Genomic DNA, 21,450 nt, shown 5'->3' on the forward strand with positions numbered 1-21,450 from the left:
AAAAGCCTAAAAGGGAAAGATTGCTGATACTGTAAAAGTGACTTACAGTTTAAAATAACTCTATATAAATAACTCTATCTTTAAAATAACTTTATTTGATTCTAAGCAGATGGACTTTCTTGATCAATAAGCTTACTGAAAGTCTTTCAAAGTTTGTTTTTTACTTTGTGCTTGACCATGATAGCATTTTGTTCAGTGTGCACCTTTAAAAATGAGGAAGAGAAATAAAAGTTATATTTCCAGCAGATGAACTGTGTCTAGAAGTATTTAAAAAAAAGAAAATCAAAACAAAAAAGCTGAGAGATGTGTCTTCTTGCCATTCTTCCATTGATCATTGGTGCCATTTTGTCTAAAAGCTCTTTAAAAAGCTCCTGTTGTGATGTCGTTGGTATTTTCCTTAAATTCATCTAAAGGCATGAGAGCAGAAATTATGTCTTTGTGACAGAAGAGTAGCAAAGTAAGTTTAAAATAGATGTTTTTTTTATTTTTAATAGGTTGTCTGTTATGTGTTGATGCATCACTGATTCATCTCTTGGGTTTAAAAGCTTTTTTAACACCCAGATGATTCATTTAGGGCAGAGTTAGGTGGTTTAAACAAACAAACAAATTAAAAATATATAATATTTTCCACTGCACATAAAATTTCTTCCATATTTCTGCTTCATTCTTCATTTCCTTGCTCATCGGTTGTCTTTCTGTAACACTTTTATCTGTAGATGAGACATAAATCATTTGTTTTATCTCTCTGTGAGGTTCTGAAATGTATTTAACTATAAACAACAACTTTGTTCAAAATAATAATTTGTGATTTTGATTCTGTACCAAACTTTGCTAAGTTCAGACTGATTCTGCTGGCTCTGAAATGCCCTCTGATCTCCTGTCCTCTTATACATTTAATTTGATTTTAAACAGGCTTTTGCTCTTTTTTGGGGAACCGCAGACTAGTAAAAACAATAGTAATAAAGTTATATCGAGAACAGCAGCAACAATAATACTACAATTTCAGTTAATTTAGGCTACTGCACTTTATGAATGAATGAACAATGAGTGGTGACTGACCTAAAACTTAAAAAATAAAATGAAAAAAAAGTCATAATCCAAAGTTTAACAGTAGAATTCAAATCTGTTTATTTACAACCCGTTAATATAATACATACACATTGGAACACTATTACATTTTTTTGCCAGATTCACTTTATTTTGAACAACAACAAAACGTATTAAACATGACATCTAATGCTTTCAATCCCGGCTTCAAAGCAGGAGCACGAAGAAACTGAAGTACATAGGCAGCCATCTTGGCTCTGAAAAGTAAAGCCCTCCTCCGTTCAGCCATCCCAGCGGTTGAGCCGTCATGGCGTCAGTGACGCCGCTATAGCCAGCGGCTGGCTGGCTGGCTAGCTAGCTAGCTAGGGCGGACTCTAGGGAAGCGGTTTCCGTGTTTCCCTTCCTGGGCTGGGACAGTAGCAACAGGATAAAGCCTCGGGTTCATTAATAATATCTCAAAGTTACGTACAGGTAAGACACTGCTCGGCAGTTTAACGTCGCTTTAAGGTAAACCGTTAACCGTTAGCTGATGAAACAAACAAACAAACAGAATAAAGACACTGCGGAGAGTTTGTCGAAGCTGGGAAGTCGACACCAGCCGCGGTGACAACTGTTGCATGCTAAAGTTTGGCATGTTCCGTTAAACTAGTTCCCTGTAGTTGCTTTACACTTAGTTTCCGTCCATCGGGCGTCGTTTCGAAGCGGGGACGGTGACACCAAACTTTACACGCATCAGCAGCGGCGTCGTTCGCCCCGGTTGTGGCGGTTTGTGGAGCTGGTGGCGCTCCGGGCTGGGTGTGGTGGACACCAACTGTCTCAGAGGCCCTCACTTCAAAACTGCCTGGAAAATGTCTCAAGCATCGCCTTATTCTCCCTCTCACTGCTTGTCCCAGGTGTTCAGACAGAAATCTGTCGTTCTTTTGTAACTCTAACCCCAACTTTTTTAAAATGTTTATTTATTGGGATACTTTGAACGCACCATTGTCTCGTTTTTGATGCGCCCGTTATAAAACTGGACGGAGCTTTCTGTCCATCTGTGGACAGTTTGTTGATAACCCTTTAACATGAAAGTGTCAAACTGCACAACTTGATGCCCCATGGGTCCAAGGATGATCCCTATTGATTTCAAGGTCATGGGGCAAAAGGTCAAAACCACAGGTGACCCCTTTGCGTAAACCCTTGTCTGTGCACTAACTCTTCAACCGTGCAACGTAGGGATGTCAAACTGTACAGCCAAACACCTCATGGGTCTAAGGATGATCCCCAGTGATTTCAAGGTCATGGGGCAAAAGGTCAAAACCACAGGTGACCCCTTTGTATAAACCTCATCATCAGTCTTCAACCGTGTAACATAGGAATGTCAAACTGCACAGCTGGACGCCTCGCATCGAGTGTGATCCCTAGTGATTTTAAGGTCATGGGGTCACAGGTGACTCCTCTGTGAAACCCTGTCTGTGCTCCATCTTTCAGGACTGCTGTGTGAAGAAATTGATGCTTTGGATTTATTTGATGGCTGGCATGTTTCTGACAGGCGTGTTACGTCGGCACTCCTGTTTGTATTTTTCGCATGTGCAGGGAAATTTAAACTTTGTACGTTCTTACACAAAAGCTGAATTTAAAATTAAAACATTGGAATTAAAAAAAAAACAAAAAACGCATTTCATAAATATTTTGTGGTGTTGGCTTACATATCATTAGAAACACCCACCTTGTGTGACTTCCGAGCTCAGAAACTGCATCACATTATCGCAGAAATGAATTCTGCTTCCAGACAACTTGACAATAACAGTGGGAAGCAATAACAAACTTTTATTACGTGTCTGACATGTGGCAGAGGGCCACTATTGAAGAATAATCATCCATCTTGTTCGTGTTTTTGGCTCAGCGGTGACATGCTTATTCCACTTCTGTTCTCGCAGATTGGTGAGCCGTAATCTCAGGGCGGCAGCTGGGCCTCACTACAGAAAACAATTTGGGCTTTTTATTCAGCTCAGCAGAGATAAATTTGATATCAGAAGAATGTTTCTTATCAATAAAGGTTCTTTTTCTGACCTTTCCCCTTCCTGTGACCGTATCTTTGAAACAAACTGCCTGGCACAAGAGCGCGTGTCTGACCCCATAAATTACCAAGGGATGTTTCCTCTTGTTTTGGGCCGTGGTGTGAACAGGACAACAAAGCTTTACTGGCACCGGCACACTAACCTCACACTTCCACCCTCGTTCCACCCTCGTGTCCTTCAAATGCACGTTCATGCTGAAAGGTCTGAGCGCGTAGTGCGTCCCAATTCCCCCGAGTGTTACCTTCTTCTTTTACAGTTCCTACTTTTCTGAAGTAATAAAAGCAAGGAACTAACTATAATTTGTGCTTGTTTTTTTTAAATCAATTTCCTGTTCTCATAATCTGAAATAGTCTGTTCTTAGTTTTAAACCACATTACAAACAGGCTTCTGGTTTTCTTATTGTATAAAGATTGTTTTCGTATTGCCCTGGCGCCTTTTTTTTTTTTTTCAGGGATTATCTTCTAAAACCACCTCTTAAAACCAGCATCATGCCTTTATTATGACACCGCACCGACTACATTTAGTCACCGGACTGCGTGAGTCAAACATGGCTTCATTATGTCCAGCGGCTCTGAGGCCTCTCGCTGTGATCCGTTGTCCGTTTTGTTGTCTCGCCGCAGGGTTCACCAGGACTCCACGTTGTGGAACCGCCGTTCCTGCGTTTCTAATAAGCGGACAAAGCGCCTAATCCGAAAGGAGCCGGTGCCTCCGAACCCTCGACGCCGCCGCCCGAGAAGTCGACTCGCGCCAACATTTCTGCCCCGTGCGTGGAGCAGGACCGGTTTTAACATTCACGGCTAATAAATCAGCTGTAAACTTGTAATACGTGCCAAGAAGTTTTGGTTTACCAGGGTGGCATTTTCACTGTTTGGTCCAAACAGCTTAATCTCCCACACAGCCCATTTAAATGTGTGTGTGTAAGAAAACCCAGCTGTCCGGCCGATTAAATGGCCACCATTAAGAAAGCGTTACTGGAGCGTGCCCTCCCTCCTGTCTGTCCTGTAGTGTTGTGTTTGTGAGATTACAGCTGCGATACTGGAGCAGTTTAATTAATCTGCCGAAGGACCAAAGTCGGTTCCCACAGAGCCTGAGGCGGAACAACACTCGGGGTATGTGGATGTGTTTGATGCACACGGATACTCTTGTGTGGGCCGCCATGTTGGCTAAGAAGTCCATTAAGAAAGAAAACACGTTTTATTATTGTGCTTTGTGTGTTTTTAGGCCTGGAACCAACGACTGAGCTGCACCCTCTCAGAGCAGTGCATCAGTTAATTGCTCTTCATCAGATCTAGTATTGTTTGAGCTACTGAAAGGATTCTCATGAGATTTCATACAGATATCTTTGTTTCCCAGAAGATTAATCCTCATTTCAGGTGAAATATTGCAAGTGGATTGGCAATGAGTTGTACAGCAAGTTGTTTTTTTAAACTGCTTGTAGTCAAATGATTTCAGTGATTGTTTTTTTTTTTCTCTTGGGGTAATTTTGCTTGCGGCTGACACACGTGTTCTCCCTCCTCCCTCATCTGAGCTGCTCTATAGGAAAAGCTTCAGGAACCGATGGGATAAACAGCCATTGTTCTCCCTGCAGGCTTGGTGAAACCACCCTGTCAGTGCGACTTACTGGTAAATGCTTACAAAACTGCGCCTGTGATCCCATCAGAAACATTCACCTGCGTGAAAAAAGTTACCCGGGTATAAACGAAGGTGTGCTCGTCAAACGGCCGCAGACAGTCGGGTCAGATTCCCGGCGTTCCTCGTTCCCCGGTGGCCGTCGCGTAATCGCAGCGCATCTCCGTTCGGCGGCCGGCCTCCCTCCGGCGCTTATCACACTTCAGCCCCAGGGCCAATGTTTTGGTGATTAAAAACTGAGCCGGGTCGTCCTGCTCAGTCATCACGTCGGTTTTGTTCCTCTGTCGTCTGTTTGGGGTCACGGAGAGGGAAAGGACTGGAGCAGCTGATGGGAGTTTGGGAGAGAATAACGTAGCCACTGGCCTGTCCTGACTGAACTTCTGCTCTGAATGTGCAGATATGTTTTAGTGTACTGCATATGCTCTGCGGTTTAGAGGAGCTATTGCTGAATAAGTGTAAATAATCTATGAGATTTAAATAAAACTGCTTTTAGCCACATGACTGTCTTGCTTTTAAAGCTTTTATGGACAGGAGACTATTTTTGTCAAATATTGACATAAATTCTGCATTCTAGTTTTTCCCGTGCCAAAAGTTTCACAAAACTGTCCACTTTTTTTGTTGTTTTGTTTCACCTGCAGGCTCATCGGAGTAGTGATGTCTCAGTCTGGAGAAAAAGGGAAGGTGAGTAATCGCCAGAAAGGCACCGCATCCCAGTTTTTACACCAGATTTTTAACAGCTGCACAAAATGTATGAGAGGACTTCCTAATGAGACGCAGGTGAAAAAACATCGGGCTGGTAATATCGTCACAGTGCTCGCACAAGCGTCCGAAAAGGATATCCTGTATAAATGAAAGAGTTTCATGGCTTGGCTTTAGTGCCTGCTGGAGCTTCTCGGCGTTCTGCATCACTTGTAGTCTCAAATTCACCTAAATACCTCAAACTGCATAAAATGAGGAATGACAGATTCATGGACTGAGCGGATTAGTAAAATATACGACGTCATCTCCTATTTTTCATGCTGCAGTGCATATTACTTAATTAATTTACTTTCAAAATGTAAAAAAAAGGTGGTTTTTTTTTTAATTTCCATGTCTTCTAGTTCCCGGATGCAACCGGTTATGTAGGTTTTGCAAACCTCCCAAACCAAGTGCACCGAAAGTCAGTGAAGAAGGGTTTTGAATTTACCCTCATGGTTGTAGGTGAGTGATTACTCCTAATTTGTGATGTAGGCCAAATGCTTGGTTTGAAGAGCAGATAATTCATGTCTTTTCCTTTTGTTTGTCAGGGGAGTCCGGTTTGGGCAAATCAACACTCATAAACAGTCTGTTTCTCACTGATCTCTACCCTGAGCGCTACATCCCCGGTGCTGCTGGTACGCTCTCTGACACACACGCAGGCGTACGCACTGTAATCACGGAGAAATGTCTCCAGCAGAGCGTTATTTCAAGAGGAATGTTGAGAATGCTGCAGTCTCCAAAATGTACCATGCCTTTCTTATGACCTGACTTGGATTAGGATTTGTTCCTACTTAAAAGCAGCTACCCAAGCACTCCGTGGTCAGTTAATGTAGACATTAGCCTGTAATGTAGTTTTTAAGGTACGGCCACCTTTTTCAAACCTGCTGTTGTCACACTGTAAGTATCAGTGTTCATTCAGCTGTTGGACAAAAAAAAGAAAAGATACACAACCATTTAATTTTACAGCTGAACATTCAGACTGTCTTTGTCCAAATGAGACGAATAAAACTGCTGTAACTGTTACCCTTTGTTTTTAATTGAACCTGCTGACGGTTTCTCCTGCCTTGGCCCCCCACAGAGAAAATTGAGCGGACGGTGCAAATCGAGGCGTCCACGGTGGAAATTGAGGAGAGGGGCGTGAAGCTTCGCCTCACGGTGGTCGACACCCCAGGATACGGCGACGCCATCGACAGCCAGGACTGGTGAGTTTACGACTCGTTCAGGAGTGAAACAAACCATATCCAGATATCGTTACGCTGTTTGTTTACCTTTGTGGGTGGGTAATAGATCTGGATCTAGGTTTTGCTCGCCTGGCATCTGTAGGTCAGTCGTGGCAGAATATGTGGACCTTCAGTCAGGTTTGTGTATCTCCTGCTCAATGTCCTGGTAAAGATGTGGGTTTGTACTTATAAGTGACTACCAGAGAACAAAATGCAGGACTGGAAAACAGTCACTTATTTTGATTTCTTACTGTAAAAGAAAAAAAGAAAAACCTTCAAATTTGATGAGGAATTCTGAATTAAGAACAGCTCACATGTTACCGTACATTACAGACTCTGTCTCAGGCCGTATCTCACTGGGCTGCAATGTTGGACAACAGATTCATCAGGGAGTCTCCCAAATGTCTCCAGAATGTCTCGTCACCTTGGCGGGGTTCTCAACTTTGTTGCGCAAGTCGCAGAGTCATGCAGTCTCGTTTTCTTGAGTTTTGAGCGCGTTTATAAAATTTGTACGACAACCTTCCTCTCAGAATAGTCACGAAGATGTTGTGGGCGTCTCCGGCCCGTCTCAAACCCACCCCGAATCATTTTGACAGCTGCTCAGGAGCTGTCCCCCAAGGCTACAGCCCCGAATGTCCAGGTCTAAACGCTGCACAGCGATAAATAATAACTGTTAGAAAATGGGTCCAAATCTGCCTGACTTCAGTTCAAAAGTGGACTCCAGCAGAAGGTGGGTACAAAACAAGCTGAGGTGGGCAAGAAAATAACGTGGCCGACCAAAAATGCACTTTTGCGAGCTGCACATGTGAGACTGCAGTGAGACGCCAACGGAAAGTACACATAATTTTCCTGTAATTCTGAGTCACCAACTAGTCTCCCAGCAGCTGCAGCTCAGTGAGATACCATCTTTAGGCTCACACATCAGGATCAACACAAATGGTTACATTAAGGAATAGGATACAGAGGGTGGGGCAGTGACATTTACTCCTTCCTGTTTTAAAAGGCAAAAAATAACAAGTTCTGTCAGCTTTATCAACAACAGCCTCGTTTGTAATTATCTAGGTGGGCCTATTTACCCTGTTCACCTATCAAAGGTCTGTAACAACAACCACAGCCATCCCTGAACGTCGTTGTTAGTTTTTGTAAGGGTCCAGGCAGATTTTTTTTTTTTTGTAATTCATTATTTCAGTGTTTTTAAAGACTACTTCCTGCTTTTACTTACGCAACTTCTTTTAGTGCACTTCAAACTGGTTTCTTGTCTGATTTTACTAACTGTTTCTGTCCTTTTTTGTTTTGTGACTCCAGCTTTAAGACAATCATCCAGTACATTGACAATCAGTTTGAGCGATACCTTCATGATGAAAGTGGGCTGAACAGGAGGCACATCGTGGACAACCGCGTGCACTGCTGCTTTTATTTCATTTCTCCTTTTGGACATGGGTAAGAAAAGCCGCAAAGACTTTGTTTCACGAGCAGTATTACTTTGTTTTACTTAGATTAGACTGTAGTCCTTTACAACGCAATGCTATTACTTTTGTCCAGTGTCACAAAAACAGAACTTCCTCCGTTTGAAGACATCTCTTTTTTTTTACCGTTTAGTGATAAAACTAGCTTCCTCTTTTAGAAATCTGCTTTTTCTGCCAGTACTGTTACGTAATTTCAAGATGTACAATGCTTGTTTTTTATTGAAAACATGTTTGATTTTTGTCCCGATCGTTCTCCTTGTGTCTGTGTGTGTGTTTTTGTTCTTCTTCCAGTCTGAAGCCTCTGGACGTGGAGTTTATGAAGGCCATCCACAGCAAAGTCAACATCGTTCCGGTCATCGCAAAGGCCGACACGCTCACACTGAGGGAGAGGGATCGTCTGAAGAGAAGGGTGAGTCTGACAACCAACCCCACACACACACACACACACACACACACACACACAGCTTTCATCCATGGACGCCCTTCCTTACATACACGTACATACTACGTTTGTCTCCTTGTTTAAGGGAGTTTCCATGTTGCTTTAGGCTCTTCTGTGTTTGTTTTATTCTGCTAACAGAAGCACGGTCCATCCGTTCTATGCGGACCATCATAATTAAACAAAATGCCATAAAACATAAGTGATAACAACCTTAATAACCTTGCGTCCATGCTCACTGGAAGCTTGGCAGGCCAGGCATGTGTGTTTGAAAGGCATTTCCTTGTGTAATCACTGTGATGCATGACTTTGTGTTTTTGATGACACCACCAGATTGTTTAAAAGGTCAGTGAGGAGCAATATAAAAGAGGAAGCTGTAGGCAGAACACAAAATATAAAAAAGAAGATATTTTGCGTATATAAATGATGAAGCGCGTCTCTTCTGGTGTTAGGCCATCCCAGATACTTCCTCTGGGAGCGGACCCAAGTATCTGCTGTCTGGCCTGCACGCTTCTCAGCTTCCTGCTGTCCCGAAGGGAAAATACATAATAGCACCTTACATTACGCACACTTCACAGGAGCGTGTTCAGCCGATAACCTCTCGTTTGCACTATTAGTTAATAGGATTTCCTGCTTCTGTGATGCATGTTTTTCTTTACGGTTCTTTTCGGCGTTTCTGATTTTCTTTCTTAAAGAGTTAAAGATGAAAATCTTGAGCTAGAATTGTGATGTTTTTATGCATCGTGAATCCAGCTCATCCCTTTTCATTCTGACGTGTTTATCTCATTAGGAAAAAGACAAATTTAAACTGAAAAGTGGGTTTGCTGTCACGTCTTTGTGGCTTAAGTGCAGGTCTCCTCAGGTCTCCTCAGGTCTTCTCAGTTCTCCTCAGTTCTCCTCAGGTCTTCGTACCCCGGTCTTCCTGCAGACCTTCTCTGATGTAGGCTGCAGCCACCAGAGACAACTGTCTTTTTTGAGATGGGCTCTGCACGCTTTTATTATTCTGTCACACCTCCAGGCCTAGTTTCAGCATCTTGGTTAGATTATATCAAGGGAAAAATGTCAAGGAAATTATTTTAGATTTATTATACAACTTTGCAGCACTGATATTCCTAAATGTATATTTTATATATAGTTCCAGCTTTAATAAAAAGGTCAAGCAATTAATTTAACATTTTAATATAAACTTAATTTGTAATTATTTATTTATCAATTAAAGTATTGATGTTTGTTTGAGTCACTTTTTAAGCAAAATGCCAACAACCACTGATACTACAGCTTCTTAAGTGTTAGTTTCAGGTCATTAAAGTTGGAAAGTTTTAATAAATACAAAGCTGCAGCACACAATCTTTTGTCATATTTTACAAGTAAAATGATTAATAAGGAGAGTAATTGTCAAACTAAAAGACAATGATTACAGTCACAGTTCAGAAATATGACTTCAGCCACAAATCATGTTTTTGTTTCTTGCTTTTCGTTTTTAATTCAAACTCAGCCCGTCTGCCTCGGAGCCGGAGCTCTGGCTGGAGCCAAACGCTGCTCCGTCCTCTCCAGCAGCCTCTCTGCTTTCATTTTAAGTTTCTGTATTCACGTTGCCTCTAAATCTTTGATGCCTCATTGCAGCCAAACGTATTCGGGGCCGGCGAGGACCCACTCTTTGCTCCTGGGAAAACAAGATGAAACATTTGCTTCGTTTTTTTTTTATATTTACGTGTTTTCACAGCTGCAATCTCAGAAAATCAGAAAAAAGAAATTTCCCCCGTGTTGTCCAACCAGTTAGAGTATATGCTTTAACGCTGTTTTGGCTCGTGACCTTCCTCAAACATTTTTAGTGTTCCTTTGGCACCTCGTGTGAACAAAACCCGTGCTTCCTGCCACCGCCGAGCCCCACCTCCAGCTGCAGGAAGCCCCCTCACCTTGTCAGCTTTCAGCAGCTCGCTTGTTTTGTTTCCAGTTCTGGACTAAGCTCTTTATTTATTTATTTAACACTTTTTACTGTAAGGAAATAACAGTGTAAGAGTGAAAATGTCTAAATATCCCACTGATCTGACCTCTTTTCAGCCTGTCTGTCTGTCCGCAGCGCTATCTGTTCCTCGGTTTGTACACATGCTCCCCTAAGTGTCCCTTTAACAGACATTTCCTGTCGCAGCAATTAGCTCAGGAGTTGGACAAAACTTTCCAAGAAATACAAACACACGTTTAGCAAAATCAAAATCCACAAAAATCAGGTTTCTGCACACACACAGATAAATGATTTGTTGTGTCTACCCCACTGGATATTTACTTTTATCTACTCTTTCTAGTAATGAGTTTCTTGGAAAGTCATTATTGTCAGGAAATCCTTTTTTTTTTTTTTTTTTTATTCAATCTTTGCCCCGTGTTTAGAAAGGGCTCTTAATGAGAGCGAATTATTCCCGCTATCTGCTGTTTGGCTGCAATTTAGTTAAGCACAGTTTTTATCTTCCTCTCAATTTGCGTTAGGAACTATGCTGCAGCTCTGCTTCTTTTTTGGACTTTTTACATTTTTACCAGGCTGTTCTGTTGTTTCTCATGTAGTTATTTATTTAAGCAAAATATTTATGACACCTTTTTGATGATAAGGGTCGAAATCGAAACAAAACACAGTGTCAGTTTAATCAAATAATGCAGTAAAGATGCAAATAAACTCATAGACAAGAAAAACACCTGAACATTATATGATGTATAACAGGTGACCTGTTCGATCGACAGTTTTAATGCTGCTTTATGTGCAGAATAAAATCATCTTCAGCTTTTATTCCTAAAGTAAGCGTGAACCTTGTAGTCTGGCTCACACTGTGTGACTTCCAGCTGTCATGAACAGGCGGTGCATGCCACACTGCGCCACCTCGAGCTCTGAAGTCCTGACAGTAACCCGTGTCGCCCTGTGCAAGTTCAAGATTTGCAGATGCCAGACTGTCCGACTTTTTGCCTCGGTGCGATTGATGGCATCACAAAGAATCCGACAGAGATATCAGTCCGGCAGTAAAAGGGAACTGTAATTATTGTGTTCAGGCAGTAAATAGAGACCGAGGAGGACGGAGGAAGAAGAGACAGCTGTGAACGGAACAACGAGTCTGTAGCAGCAGCAGCACTCGGAAAGACAGAAATAAGATTTCTGACGCTCTTGATGTTTGCTGTAGGTCGTCTGAAGAGTGCTGAATGTTGGCGAGCCTGTCACACTGAACAACCACAGACCACAGATTCAAGCTCACAACCAAAGTTTTTTCTTGTTTTTTAACAACGAAAGATTTTGTTTCAGACAGTCAAAAATTGCACGATGTAAATGTCAGCTCCGTAAAGAGTGTTCGGACCATTACAGGTAGCATAAATGAGTCATTTATATTCTAACTTTCCAGATTTGTCACAGAAGTCTTGTTCCTTACTGTACGTACACAGAATTTGTTGTTGTGCTTGTGATAATCACAGAAGCTCTCTCATCCCAGAGGAACTGGCCCGAGCTTTTCTTTGGTTCTTTGAAGGACGTCGCTCTTTGCACGACGGGCCTCGATTCTTCCTGTAGCGGTTCTGTTCAGCTGAGCGCTGCACCGGGGCCTTTTTTCTTTTGAGCTCAGAGCCCGAGGAGCCAAGAACCTGCCAGAAAGCCAAGTGCTGCAGGATGATTGAGTGTTTCACCTTCACAATTTATTACTTTGTGTTTTTCAGGCACTTTCTCACAGTTTGGAGCCATTCGTCTCAGAGTAAAAAATCTGCTCCCCCCCCCTCCTGCTTTTTCCTCAGGGATTGTCCAGTTCTTTTTTCTTTTCTTATTATGAGAAGGTGACAGCTTTAAAGAACAATATAAGTTTCCTGGAATGTTTCAAGACTGTTCTTTTGACAAGACGCATCCTGCTGGCCTGCACAGCTCCAGCTAGGGGGACGCAGTAAACAAACCTCTCGTCGTTTACCTCTCCCCTTGTCCTCCTCCTCTTACTTCATCTGTCCACCTTTTATGTCCTTTCCCTTTTTTTAACATGCTTTAATTCCAATTTCCTTCATCAGCGTTTCTGTGCTCTCAGGCTCATAACTTGCCCCGAGGAGGGTATATTGAGGGGCTGATCCTCTCAGTCTGGGACCCTAAAGTCATATCCTGTATGAGGCTTTAGTCTCAAACTGTAATACCTGTTTTTTTTTTTTTGTTTGTTTTGTTTTATTTGAACCTGGAGGACAGTACACCGCTGGTTTGAACCGGAGTTCTGAATAAAGGCAAAAAGTAAAGTGGCTTACTTTTTTTTTGCTGAAGAAAGAATGTTTATCTCATGCTTCTGAATCCACCTCCCACCCCGACGCACTTTTTAATTTAAACAGCTAATTGATTAGTTGGGAGGGATTTTTAAATTTTTTTTCTAGATGTAAGGATTGGAATGAGGCAAGCCTAGAAAAGCACAATGTGTACTCTTTTATCACCTGAGCTGTTTTTAAGCACCTTTATGTTCTTTTTGACGACGTCTAGGAGAAAACTTGCTCCATCTTTAACCTAAAGGGTTGCAGCGACAAGTGTAGATGGTTTCCTTTTCCGCAGATAAATCTAAGACAGTTTGACAGTTTAGCAGCAACCTGATGCTCTCTGTGTGATACCTGTTTCTCATCTGTGTGATATTAAAAAGGTTATTCTCGAAAGCAAAAGGTCAGAAACACCTTCCTTATTCTCTGTTTTGGGTGTTTGTCTACGGCAGCACCTTCCACTTCCCTCGCCCTTTTTTGTTTCTCAGTTAACTTCGTGTCATCGCCCATTTCTTTCTGCTGTCTTCCTTCCTCAAATGGCGCTCCGTTCCAGTTCGGTTTTCTCCTCTTTGTCCATCATGCCTTAGTGTGTGCGAACGAGATCTTTACTTGGACTCATTTCCCCCGTTTGACCACATTGCAACAACTCCAACACACTGGATAAACTTCCTGTGACCGATTAGGATGATTTTAAATGAAGCATTTTTATTTTGTGTGTAGTAGACTGGTGCCTCATGAGTAAAGGCTGAATGGGAACGACTCTTGTGCTCGGCCCTTTTCCTGTCAGTGTTTCAAACACGCGGACATATTTATTTTTTTCCTCTGCCCTCCTGCGGTCATTGTTGCCAGGCTATGCTTCACATCTCTGCCGATCACAGAAACAATAAATATCTGCTCTCCCTTATGGAGCGAACTGTACTTTAAACAAAGCTCAGTTCTGACGGCTGCCAACGAGTCAGAGTTCCTGGTGTTGGATTTGATGTTGAGGCTCTAAGGCAGAGTCACGAAGCTCGATGTGTGGCTGAAATCCTGAACTCACACTGTCCCCCGCTAAATCTCACTTAAACGCAAGATTACATGAATAGCTTGATTGTATCTCTCCATGCTCTTTGATCAGAGGGGTGGTGGGTGGTCTTAACTGTACTAATACTTAACTCCGACAATGGGATTGTGTGTGTGTGGGGTGGTGCAGATCATTGTTACCCATGTGATGCCTTCAAGTTACCATGGTTGTAGACTTCCTCTGTACTTTCCATTGCTTCTGACTGCTCTGGCTTGTACCGGTTTGATAATGTGTCTCAGCTGAGAGTCTGTGGACAGACTGTACGTACAGGTGTCTTGCATCCTGTGGACAGAAAGGAGTTTGTCTCCTGTTGCTGTTCAGTGAAGTCCAGAGTGGTTGGAGTCTCCGGACTGTTCTTCACCTGTGGAGAATCAAAGCTCCATGTGCGTAACCCATAGACCCCTCGTCGTCCTCCTGACGCCAGATTATGCAGGTTCACAAAGTGAGACACCAGTTAGCTGTACGCTGTAGCTGTGGAGTTTGTGCAAGAGGCTGGTATGAGGTCTAAATCCCTCTGGACCTCCCCAGAGCAGGCATTGTTGGGGCTCCCTCACCCTCGCCAGGCTTCCTGCAGGCCGGGGGAGAGCTGGTTTGTTGAAAGGCGTTTCCTGGCAAGACACGAGCGTTTGTTCTCATGTGACTGCAGGTTAGCAAATCAATTTGGGAATCTAAAAGGCTAATAACGATGAAGTAAGAAATCAGTCTCTTTTCGCTTCACCACCTTGTGGTTGAGCTGCGTGACGCTGTAGGTTTTGAGTTCTTGTTCACATCCGTGTAGTGCTCAGCGCTTGTCAAAAACTGAAAATATTGCTTTTTGTTCGTAGCTCTTCTTCAGAGCTTTGTGGGAGAGATTGAATGAATCCTGACTTCTTGTTCTAAGGTTTGTGTTTCTAGGTATCAGAATATATTAAAACATTTGACAAAATTCACTCTGCACTTTTTGAACCGTTCTAGCTTTAAACTGGAAACTCATCTCAGTGTTTTTCTGAGTTGGCATGTCTCATGTAGGGGGCAACTATTGTGTTCTTCTGTCTTTCAAACATAATAAAAGCTTTGCCAGTGGGAGTAGCCTTTATGAACTAAGCCTTTGTCCTATAAAAACGTACTTATGTTCTTTTTACCTCGAGATTATACCTCAGGTGGTCTTATGTAAGGTCGTAACGTGGACCTAAAGTAACTCTAATTTGTGTTTCAGTTCAGCTTTATTTAGTCTTGAGAGCATCTTTCATGCTGACATTTAGCAGGTCACTGGAAACACCAGGTCATCATTATATCACAGGTCTAAATTTGACTAACAAAATAAGAAGCAATTAAAGACATTTTGATTTTACAACTGGAACAAAGTTAAGGAAAAAGAACTAAATTCTTCGTTGATTGGTAAAGCCCTTATATTTGGAAACTTGTAACTTTTCATTAACGTACGACTTCCCGTTTCTCTGTTTGTTTGCTCCGTGCGCTGTTGTTGCCGTGAAGTAAACGCTCGGATTTTGCAGGGCACGAAGTCAGCAGCTGTTTTGTCCTTCTGGAATCTCATTAAAACCACAGAACAATCACGGGGCCTCAGGTCTCCTAACCTCATACCAAGCAGCGTCCCACCAGTTGGTCCGTCATTAGAGTTGTTTGTCGCTTCAAAACTTTGTTCACTTTTTAATGAACAAACTGATACTGTTGTTCAGCGAGGAAGGGGATGAAAAGGTACTTTGTGGGAAGCAGAAAAGCGGGTTTGAAGGGGTTTAGGAGTTGTCTCAGAACGAATCCCGGTTAAAAACATCTGAGATCTGATCAGATGCGCTTCTTAACATTCCTGTTTGTCAATCTGCTGAAGGCAAGGAGCTCTGAGGTTACGTAAACATCCCATCAGGACAGGTTCATTTTAAGTTTCTAACTCCATTCTCAATCAGGGTAGATTAGTGTCGACGTCACTTTAATTGCTTTTGTTTTGTCTTGTTTTGTTTTTTTACCCCCCTCCTCGTCTGCATTGTTGATTTTCTAGGAATCCTTTAGCGCACGTTTCTACTTCCAAGTATTGTTGCAGTCGAAGCTTAGTGAATGCAAACGGCATGCCAACCCGGAGGAGACTCGGTTCTGTCCTGGAGTCACGTGAGGAAACTGTAAATGTGACTGTGTGTCTGCAGTGTTTTGTTTCTTTGCGCCTTTTCTTTGGCAACCATTTGTTTCCCCTCCGCTGATGCTCGTCACCAAACAATGACAAACAATATAGCAGGTGTTTTAGTAATTTTATTTTTTATTTTTGTGGCTTCGCTTGTGAAAGTGATCGAATCGTAAAAACATGGTTCCCACGGCGGGTTGACGTGGTAGAAAATGTTGATCCCTGTAATGACGGGTTTGCGCTTTGTTTCGTTATGATTGGCGGTTTTGGCTCAAACTTCTGTGCTGTTGCAGAAAAATGCTTCGCCACATCCCCCTGAGCAATTAGATCTATGTTTAGACCTGCAGGTATGTTATATTTGGGCCGCATCTAACTGCTGCGGTGTTCGTGCTGCTATTCCTAGAGCTGGCTGAGCCTGACTTTTCTGCAGAAATCCATGTTTGATATGATTCATCCTCTGTTTGTCGGATTCCTGACCCATTTTCTAAGCGTCGAGCATTAGCCCACGCCTTGGCGTATTACCGTAACTGACCAGTGTGACGAAATGACTCTGCAAACAATACTTTAGCCAGAAACATAAAGCAATAAGTCCTTGGCTTCCACCGAATAATACTGCAGCAGTCTTGTGTGGAATAGTTGGGTCTTCAGAGCACTGAGCGGACCTGCGCTGCCAACCATAACAACACAGATGGGGGGGATGGGAGGCGAGTCGGGTATTATAGCCCAACAGGATAGTCATAAAATCAAAATGGCTTCCACTGCCAGCGTTCTCGCGCCAACTAAAATATACAGCTCGTTTGAGGAGAGTCTGGCGTAACTGTAGGAATTAAGGCCTACATTGTGTACAGTAAATCAGCAGGAGACAGCAGGGATTTGGAGCAGGCGGTCATTTGGGCGTCACGTGATCCGCGAGAGGTCCTGATTACAGGTGTCAGACTGCACTAAGAACACGTTACGGAACATAATAATTCAGGTAAACAGCCATTTTGGATTAGCGGGGTCCGCAAACAGATGATGGCAGTCAACAGACTTGTTTGTGAAATCTCCTGATGAAGTTTCAGGATATTTAATTGTTGCTTCCTTCCAACAAACATCACAGTTCTCAGGTTTCTTGCTTGTTTGCAGTTTTTTTTTTTTTGTTGTTGTTTTTTTTTATCACATCCAATCTGAGTTTGTCTTTCTTATTTGCTGCTCTGTGACTGGATTTGTTGTTTGCCTTAGTTTTTCCTGTCATTGTGCTGCCGTGTGTTTCACAGTTTCCCCAAATTCTTCATGTTCTGCCCCACCAGAGTTGTGTTTATCTAGCCGCCACATTGGAGGGCTTCAGTGCATCGTTTGTGCTCGGCCCGGTGTCACGCTCTCCTCTGAGCCCCGCAAGGCCTGTTTGTTTTTAGATCCGCCCCACAACAATACCCCCAGCTCGCGCCGCACACAACCGCCTGCCCCACGCTGAGAAAACAAGCATCGGCTTCGGCGTAGACTCAAACAGGAGCTGCGCGCTGTAGGAAAACCTGTCCTCACTTCCCAGAGTCCTGGCTGACTCATTACTGTCCCATTATATACAGCAGAACATGAAAGTCCCCTAAAACAACACTCGACGTATTTTGGCTCCATCATGTAAGTCTGCATTGTGAATATGAAAATTCTGCTCTTTGGGAAACAAAAGAAAAATGCAGCTTTGATGTTTAAAATAATAAATACTGACATCTGTCCTCGACGTAGCAGAGAAGAAAGCTCCTTTGTTTCAACTTGTTTCTTCACCGGCCAGTAAAAGAAAAAAAAAGAGAGAAGGGGAAGAGCTTTTCTTTCTAACTTTCAGAACTTGAACACTTTATTTTTTCACCTGTCTGCTCCTCCAGTCTTGCCTCCTTTTCCTCTGAGGGAGACTTTAATTAAATGTGTTGCTGCACCAACGGGTACTTACTCAGACCTGGATATTACTGCACTCAGGCTTCGTGTTTGTAGGTCAGAGCAGAAGCTGCTGTTTAATTCATAAACCATTAACAGATTTCAGGCAAGGCCTGATTTAAAAGGGAACTTTTCGAGCAATAAGCTGTGTTGATCTATAAATCACGATACACACTTGTTCTAATTAAATCTTGATAAAAATAAATAGGATTTTATTTACAGTGATGGTGATTTATTTTCTTAATTCAGCCTGATTTCTTTAATTATCTGCATGGTTCCAGTTGATTTTGTTCCCATGCAGCGTGACGTCGGAGGTCACATCACATCTTCACAGTGTGGTTTTCTGTGTTTTAACCTTCCAGATCTTGGATGAGATCGCTGAGCACGGGATCAAGATTTACCAGCTGCCCGATGCTGACTCTGATGAAGATGAGGAGTTCAAGGAGCAGACCAGAGTCCTGAAGGTGAGAGGACAACTAACGGCCAACATCTACATCTGATCCACATTCATCTTAGTCTCCCTCCTCTTTGTATTTTTTCCATATCTTTTATTTATTTATTTGTTGTTTGCTTTTATTGACCTTCGCCAGGCGAGCATCCCCTTCTCTGTGATTGGCTCCAACCAGCTGATTGAAGTGAAAGGGAAGAAGATCCGAGGTCGCCTTTACCCGTGGGGAGTCGTAGAAGTGGAGAACCCAGAGCACAACGACTTTCTCAAACTGCGCACCATGCTTGTGTGAGTCTCCTTGGGAATTAAACTGCTTCACTGATAGCATTTTTGGGAAAAGAAGGTCAAAAAGTTTCGTCTTAGTTGCTGAAGTCTCCCAGTACGTTGAGCAACGCAGAGCCGTGGTGCTCTCTAGTGTCTAAGGAGCTAATTGCACGTCTGCTTGTTGCAGGACCCACATGCAGGACCTCCAGGAAGTAACTCAGGATCTGCATTATGAGAACTTCCGATCTGAGAGACTGAAGAAGGCGGGCAGGTGAGATGCCGCTCAGAAGCTACAGGAAAACGGGACCTGTTTCAACCAGATTTAATTAACTTCCTGTTTGGTTTTCCTTGCAGAGCCATGGATGAGGATGTGCTGGACAAAGACCAGATCCTGCTACAGAAAGAGTTGGAGGTTAGAAGACGAAAAGAAAGTTATTTATTTGAAGGAAAATGTTTTGTTTACACAAAATCATTGACATCTTTGCAGCTACTCGTCTTCCAGGTGTCCCTGTAAATCCAAACCTTTCATTTTCCTGTGTTTGTTAATAGCAAGGGGGAAAAATAAAAGTTATTCTTTCTACGTGAATCGTTTACCTTACAGGCCATGAAGCCAGCATGTCGACAGACTACAGCCTGGTTTCTGGTTGCTCTGGATCGGTCTGTTTGTGTCACTGCAGCAGTGCACCACGAGGAGCGGGCTGGGTTCAATCAGGGCTGTTTGTAAACAGCGTGCCCTGGCAGGATATGCCCTCACTTCCTGTCTGCGTGTCCTGATGAGCTTTTATGGTGGGAATGACCTCTGAGCCCGGAGCACGAGGGACAGCAGCTCGTTTTGTTTACATGCTGTTAGAGCCGTGGGGAGAAGAAATACTGCAGCGGTCGGAGTTAGACCCGGATTCAGAAAAAAAAGGAACTGATGTGTGATTTAAGTGAAGTTTCCAGGAAAGATCTAATATTTTACTGTTTATATATTTAGGATAAATTCAGCAGATTATGATTTCTTTGAGTGAGTTCAAACGCACTAAATCCATATTTTGAGTGGGTTATTTGGGATAAAGGACTGGTAATTGCTGAATTAGGGTTGTTGATCTACAAGAAAAATATGACATTTGTAACAAAGCCAGAAAAAAAAATTAAATTCGAAACCGACAAGATTTTCAAAGTAAAGGAAGCAAATCCATCATAAAGCAGGAACTTACAGGTGCAATCTGGAGAACAGGACCTATTCAAGAAACTACATAAAACCAAAAGCCAAAGATGGTTAAAATTTATAAATAATGACACAGAGGCTGAAAAATAAGTCGTTATTTTTCATTTTTCCTCTCTGGTATGTCATGACATTCTCTTTTTTTAGTCCAGAAAAACACATAGAACATCTATGACATCAGCTGTTTTTGTTTTGTTTCTGGATTTACTTTTTAAATAAATTTAAAAACCATGTGAAGGGAAAAATAAATAAATAAATCGTTCTGCATGAAGTTACAACTGCAGTCACAAGATGGCGCCAGACATTAGCTAAAGGTATCTGAAAAATGAGACTCCTGAAAGTGTTGATGAGCATTTATTTATTATAATCTGTGTTAAAGAATGCATATTTTTGAAAAGATCTTTCCGTACTATGTGTTTAGCTAAAAAATAGCTTTTCTAAACTGTCCTGCAGGATATAAAATAATTGTTTGAACCTTTATTTTTTTCTTTCTTTGTAGCTGAGACGCATGCAGGAGATGATCGCTCAGATGCAGGCTCAGATGAAGATGAAACCCGATGAGTGAAAGAGTTTGAGTCGATCCCTCTTCACACACACACACACACCTGGTCGTCGCACCCTTCCTGCAGTCCCACCAAGATCACGCCGTCTTTCTCTGCACATCACCACTTCTTTTTATCCATCCGCCATGTGTCTGACGCTCCACTGTGTTCATTTTTTTATCAATCATGAAAACAGGAAACTGTAAAAATTAATATTCTCATTTATCTGTTAATCAGCCTTAATGTCTTGTTTTGTGGTCCGCCGAACTACATTTGACAACGGTACTGAGAGCTTTTCTCTTCGCCTTCATGTTTACTGAAACATTTGTGAATCACAAGTTCCAAGTTTCACCGTTCTCCTCTTGTTTGCTGTGAGGTTCTAACTTTGATTTTTGTTTTTAGCGTAAAGATTAAACAACGGCTCGTGTTTCCTGTCGGCTCGCGATCGTTCAGCAGCTCGTTGCCGTTTACGTCTGAGCCGCTTCAGCTCAGTTCCAGTAAAAGAGTTAACGTTGTGGTAAACTCTGGTTGCCAGCAGCTAAATCTGCTGCCGCTGTAAAGTAGAAACAAGACGACTTCAGAGCGATGTCGCCTTTTTGTGTTTAATGTTCGAGCCGAATGCACACTGAAAACTAATCAGAATACTCAGCCCTGTACAATCATTGTTTTGTTTTTTTCTCGTTTAATCTGTGAAATCGTTTGTACACTACATCTGCAGTTTTCCATCATCTAGTTTATGTGCCTTCCCATTTAAATGTCACATATTATTTTATTTAACTGTGCTTCGTTTAAACTCCCTCCAGCTCTCTGTGAGCAGCAGCAGAAGAAGAAAAAGCACAATTTTTCCTCTCTGTTGTCGTCACTGATGTGCCTTTGGCCTCGTTTTGTTTGTCTTTCTGTATTTTTCCTCAAGTTAACAAACATTTCCTAACCGTGTGCCATTAAGGACTCGTATTTCAGGTGTCAACGTTCTTTTGTATTTTTTCTGAAATAAAACTTATTGAGGAAAAAAACGTGCGATTGTCATTTCTGACGGCTTGTCTTCAGTAGAGTTCAGTTTGTTTCTG

General features: G+C 42.4%; 1 protein-coding gene across 1 annotated transcript; it reads left to right on the top strand.

Moving 5' to 3' along the window:
• Positions 1-1,372: 1,372 nt before the first annotated feature.
• Positions 1,373-21,396, top strand: zgc:63587 (uncharacterized protein LOC393431 homolog). The gene is made up of 12 exons (XM_017412442.3): positions 1,373-1,518; positions 5,375-5,417; positions 5,837-5,936; positions 6,023-6,109; positions 6,553-6,676; positions 8,000-8,134; positions 8,452-8,569; positions 18,285-18,386; positions 18,513-18,658; positions 18,822-18,905; positions 18,989-19,046; positions 20,341-21,396. Exons 2-12 carry the CDS (start codon positions 5,391-5,393, stop codon positions 20,404-20,406), a joined length of 1,047 nt encoding a protein of 348 aa, XP_017267931.1. The 5' UTR covers positions 1,373-1,518; positions 5,375-5,390; the 3' UTR covers positions 20,407-21,396.
• The last annotated feature ends 54 nt before the right edge of the window (positions 21,397-21,450 follow it).

This window comes from Kryptolebias marmoratus, linkage group LG1 (genome assembly GCF_001649575.2).
Source record: "Kryptolebias marmoratus isolate JLee-2015 linkage group LG1, ASM164957v2, whole genome shotgun sequence".
Taxonomy (NCBI): domain Eukaryota; kingdom Metazoa; phylum Chordata; class Actinopteri; order Cyprinodontiformes; family Rivulidae; genus Kryptolebias; species Kryptolebias marmoratus.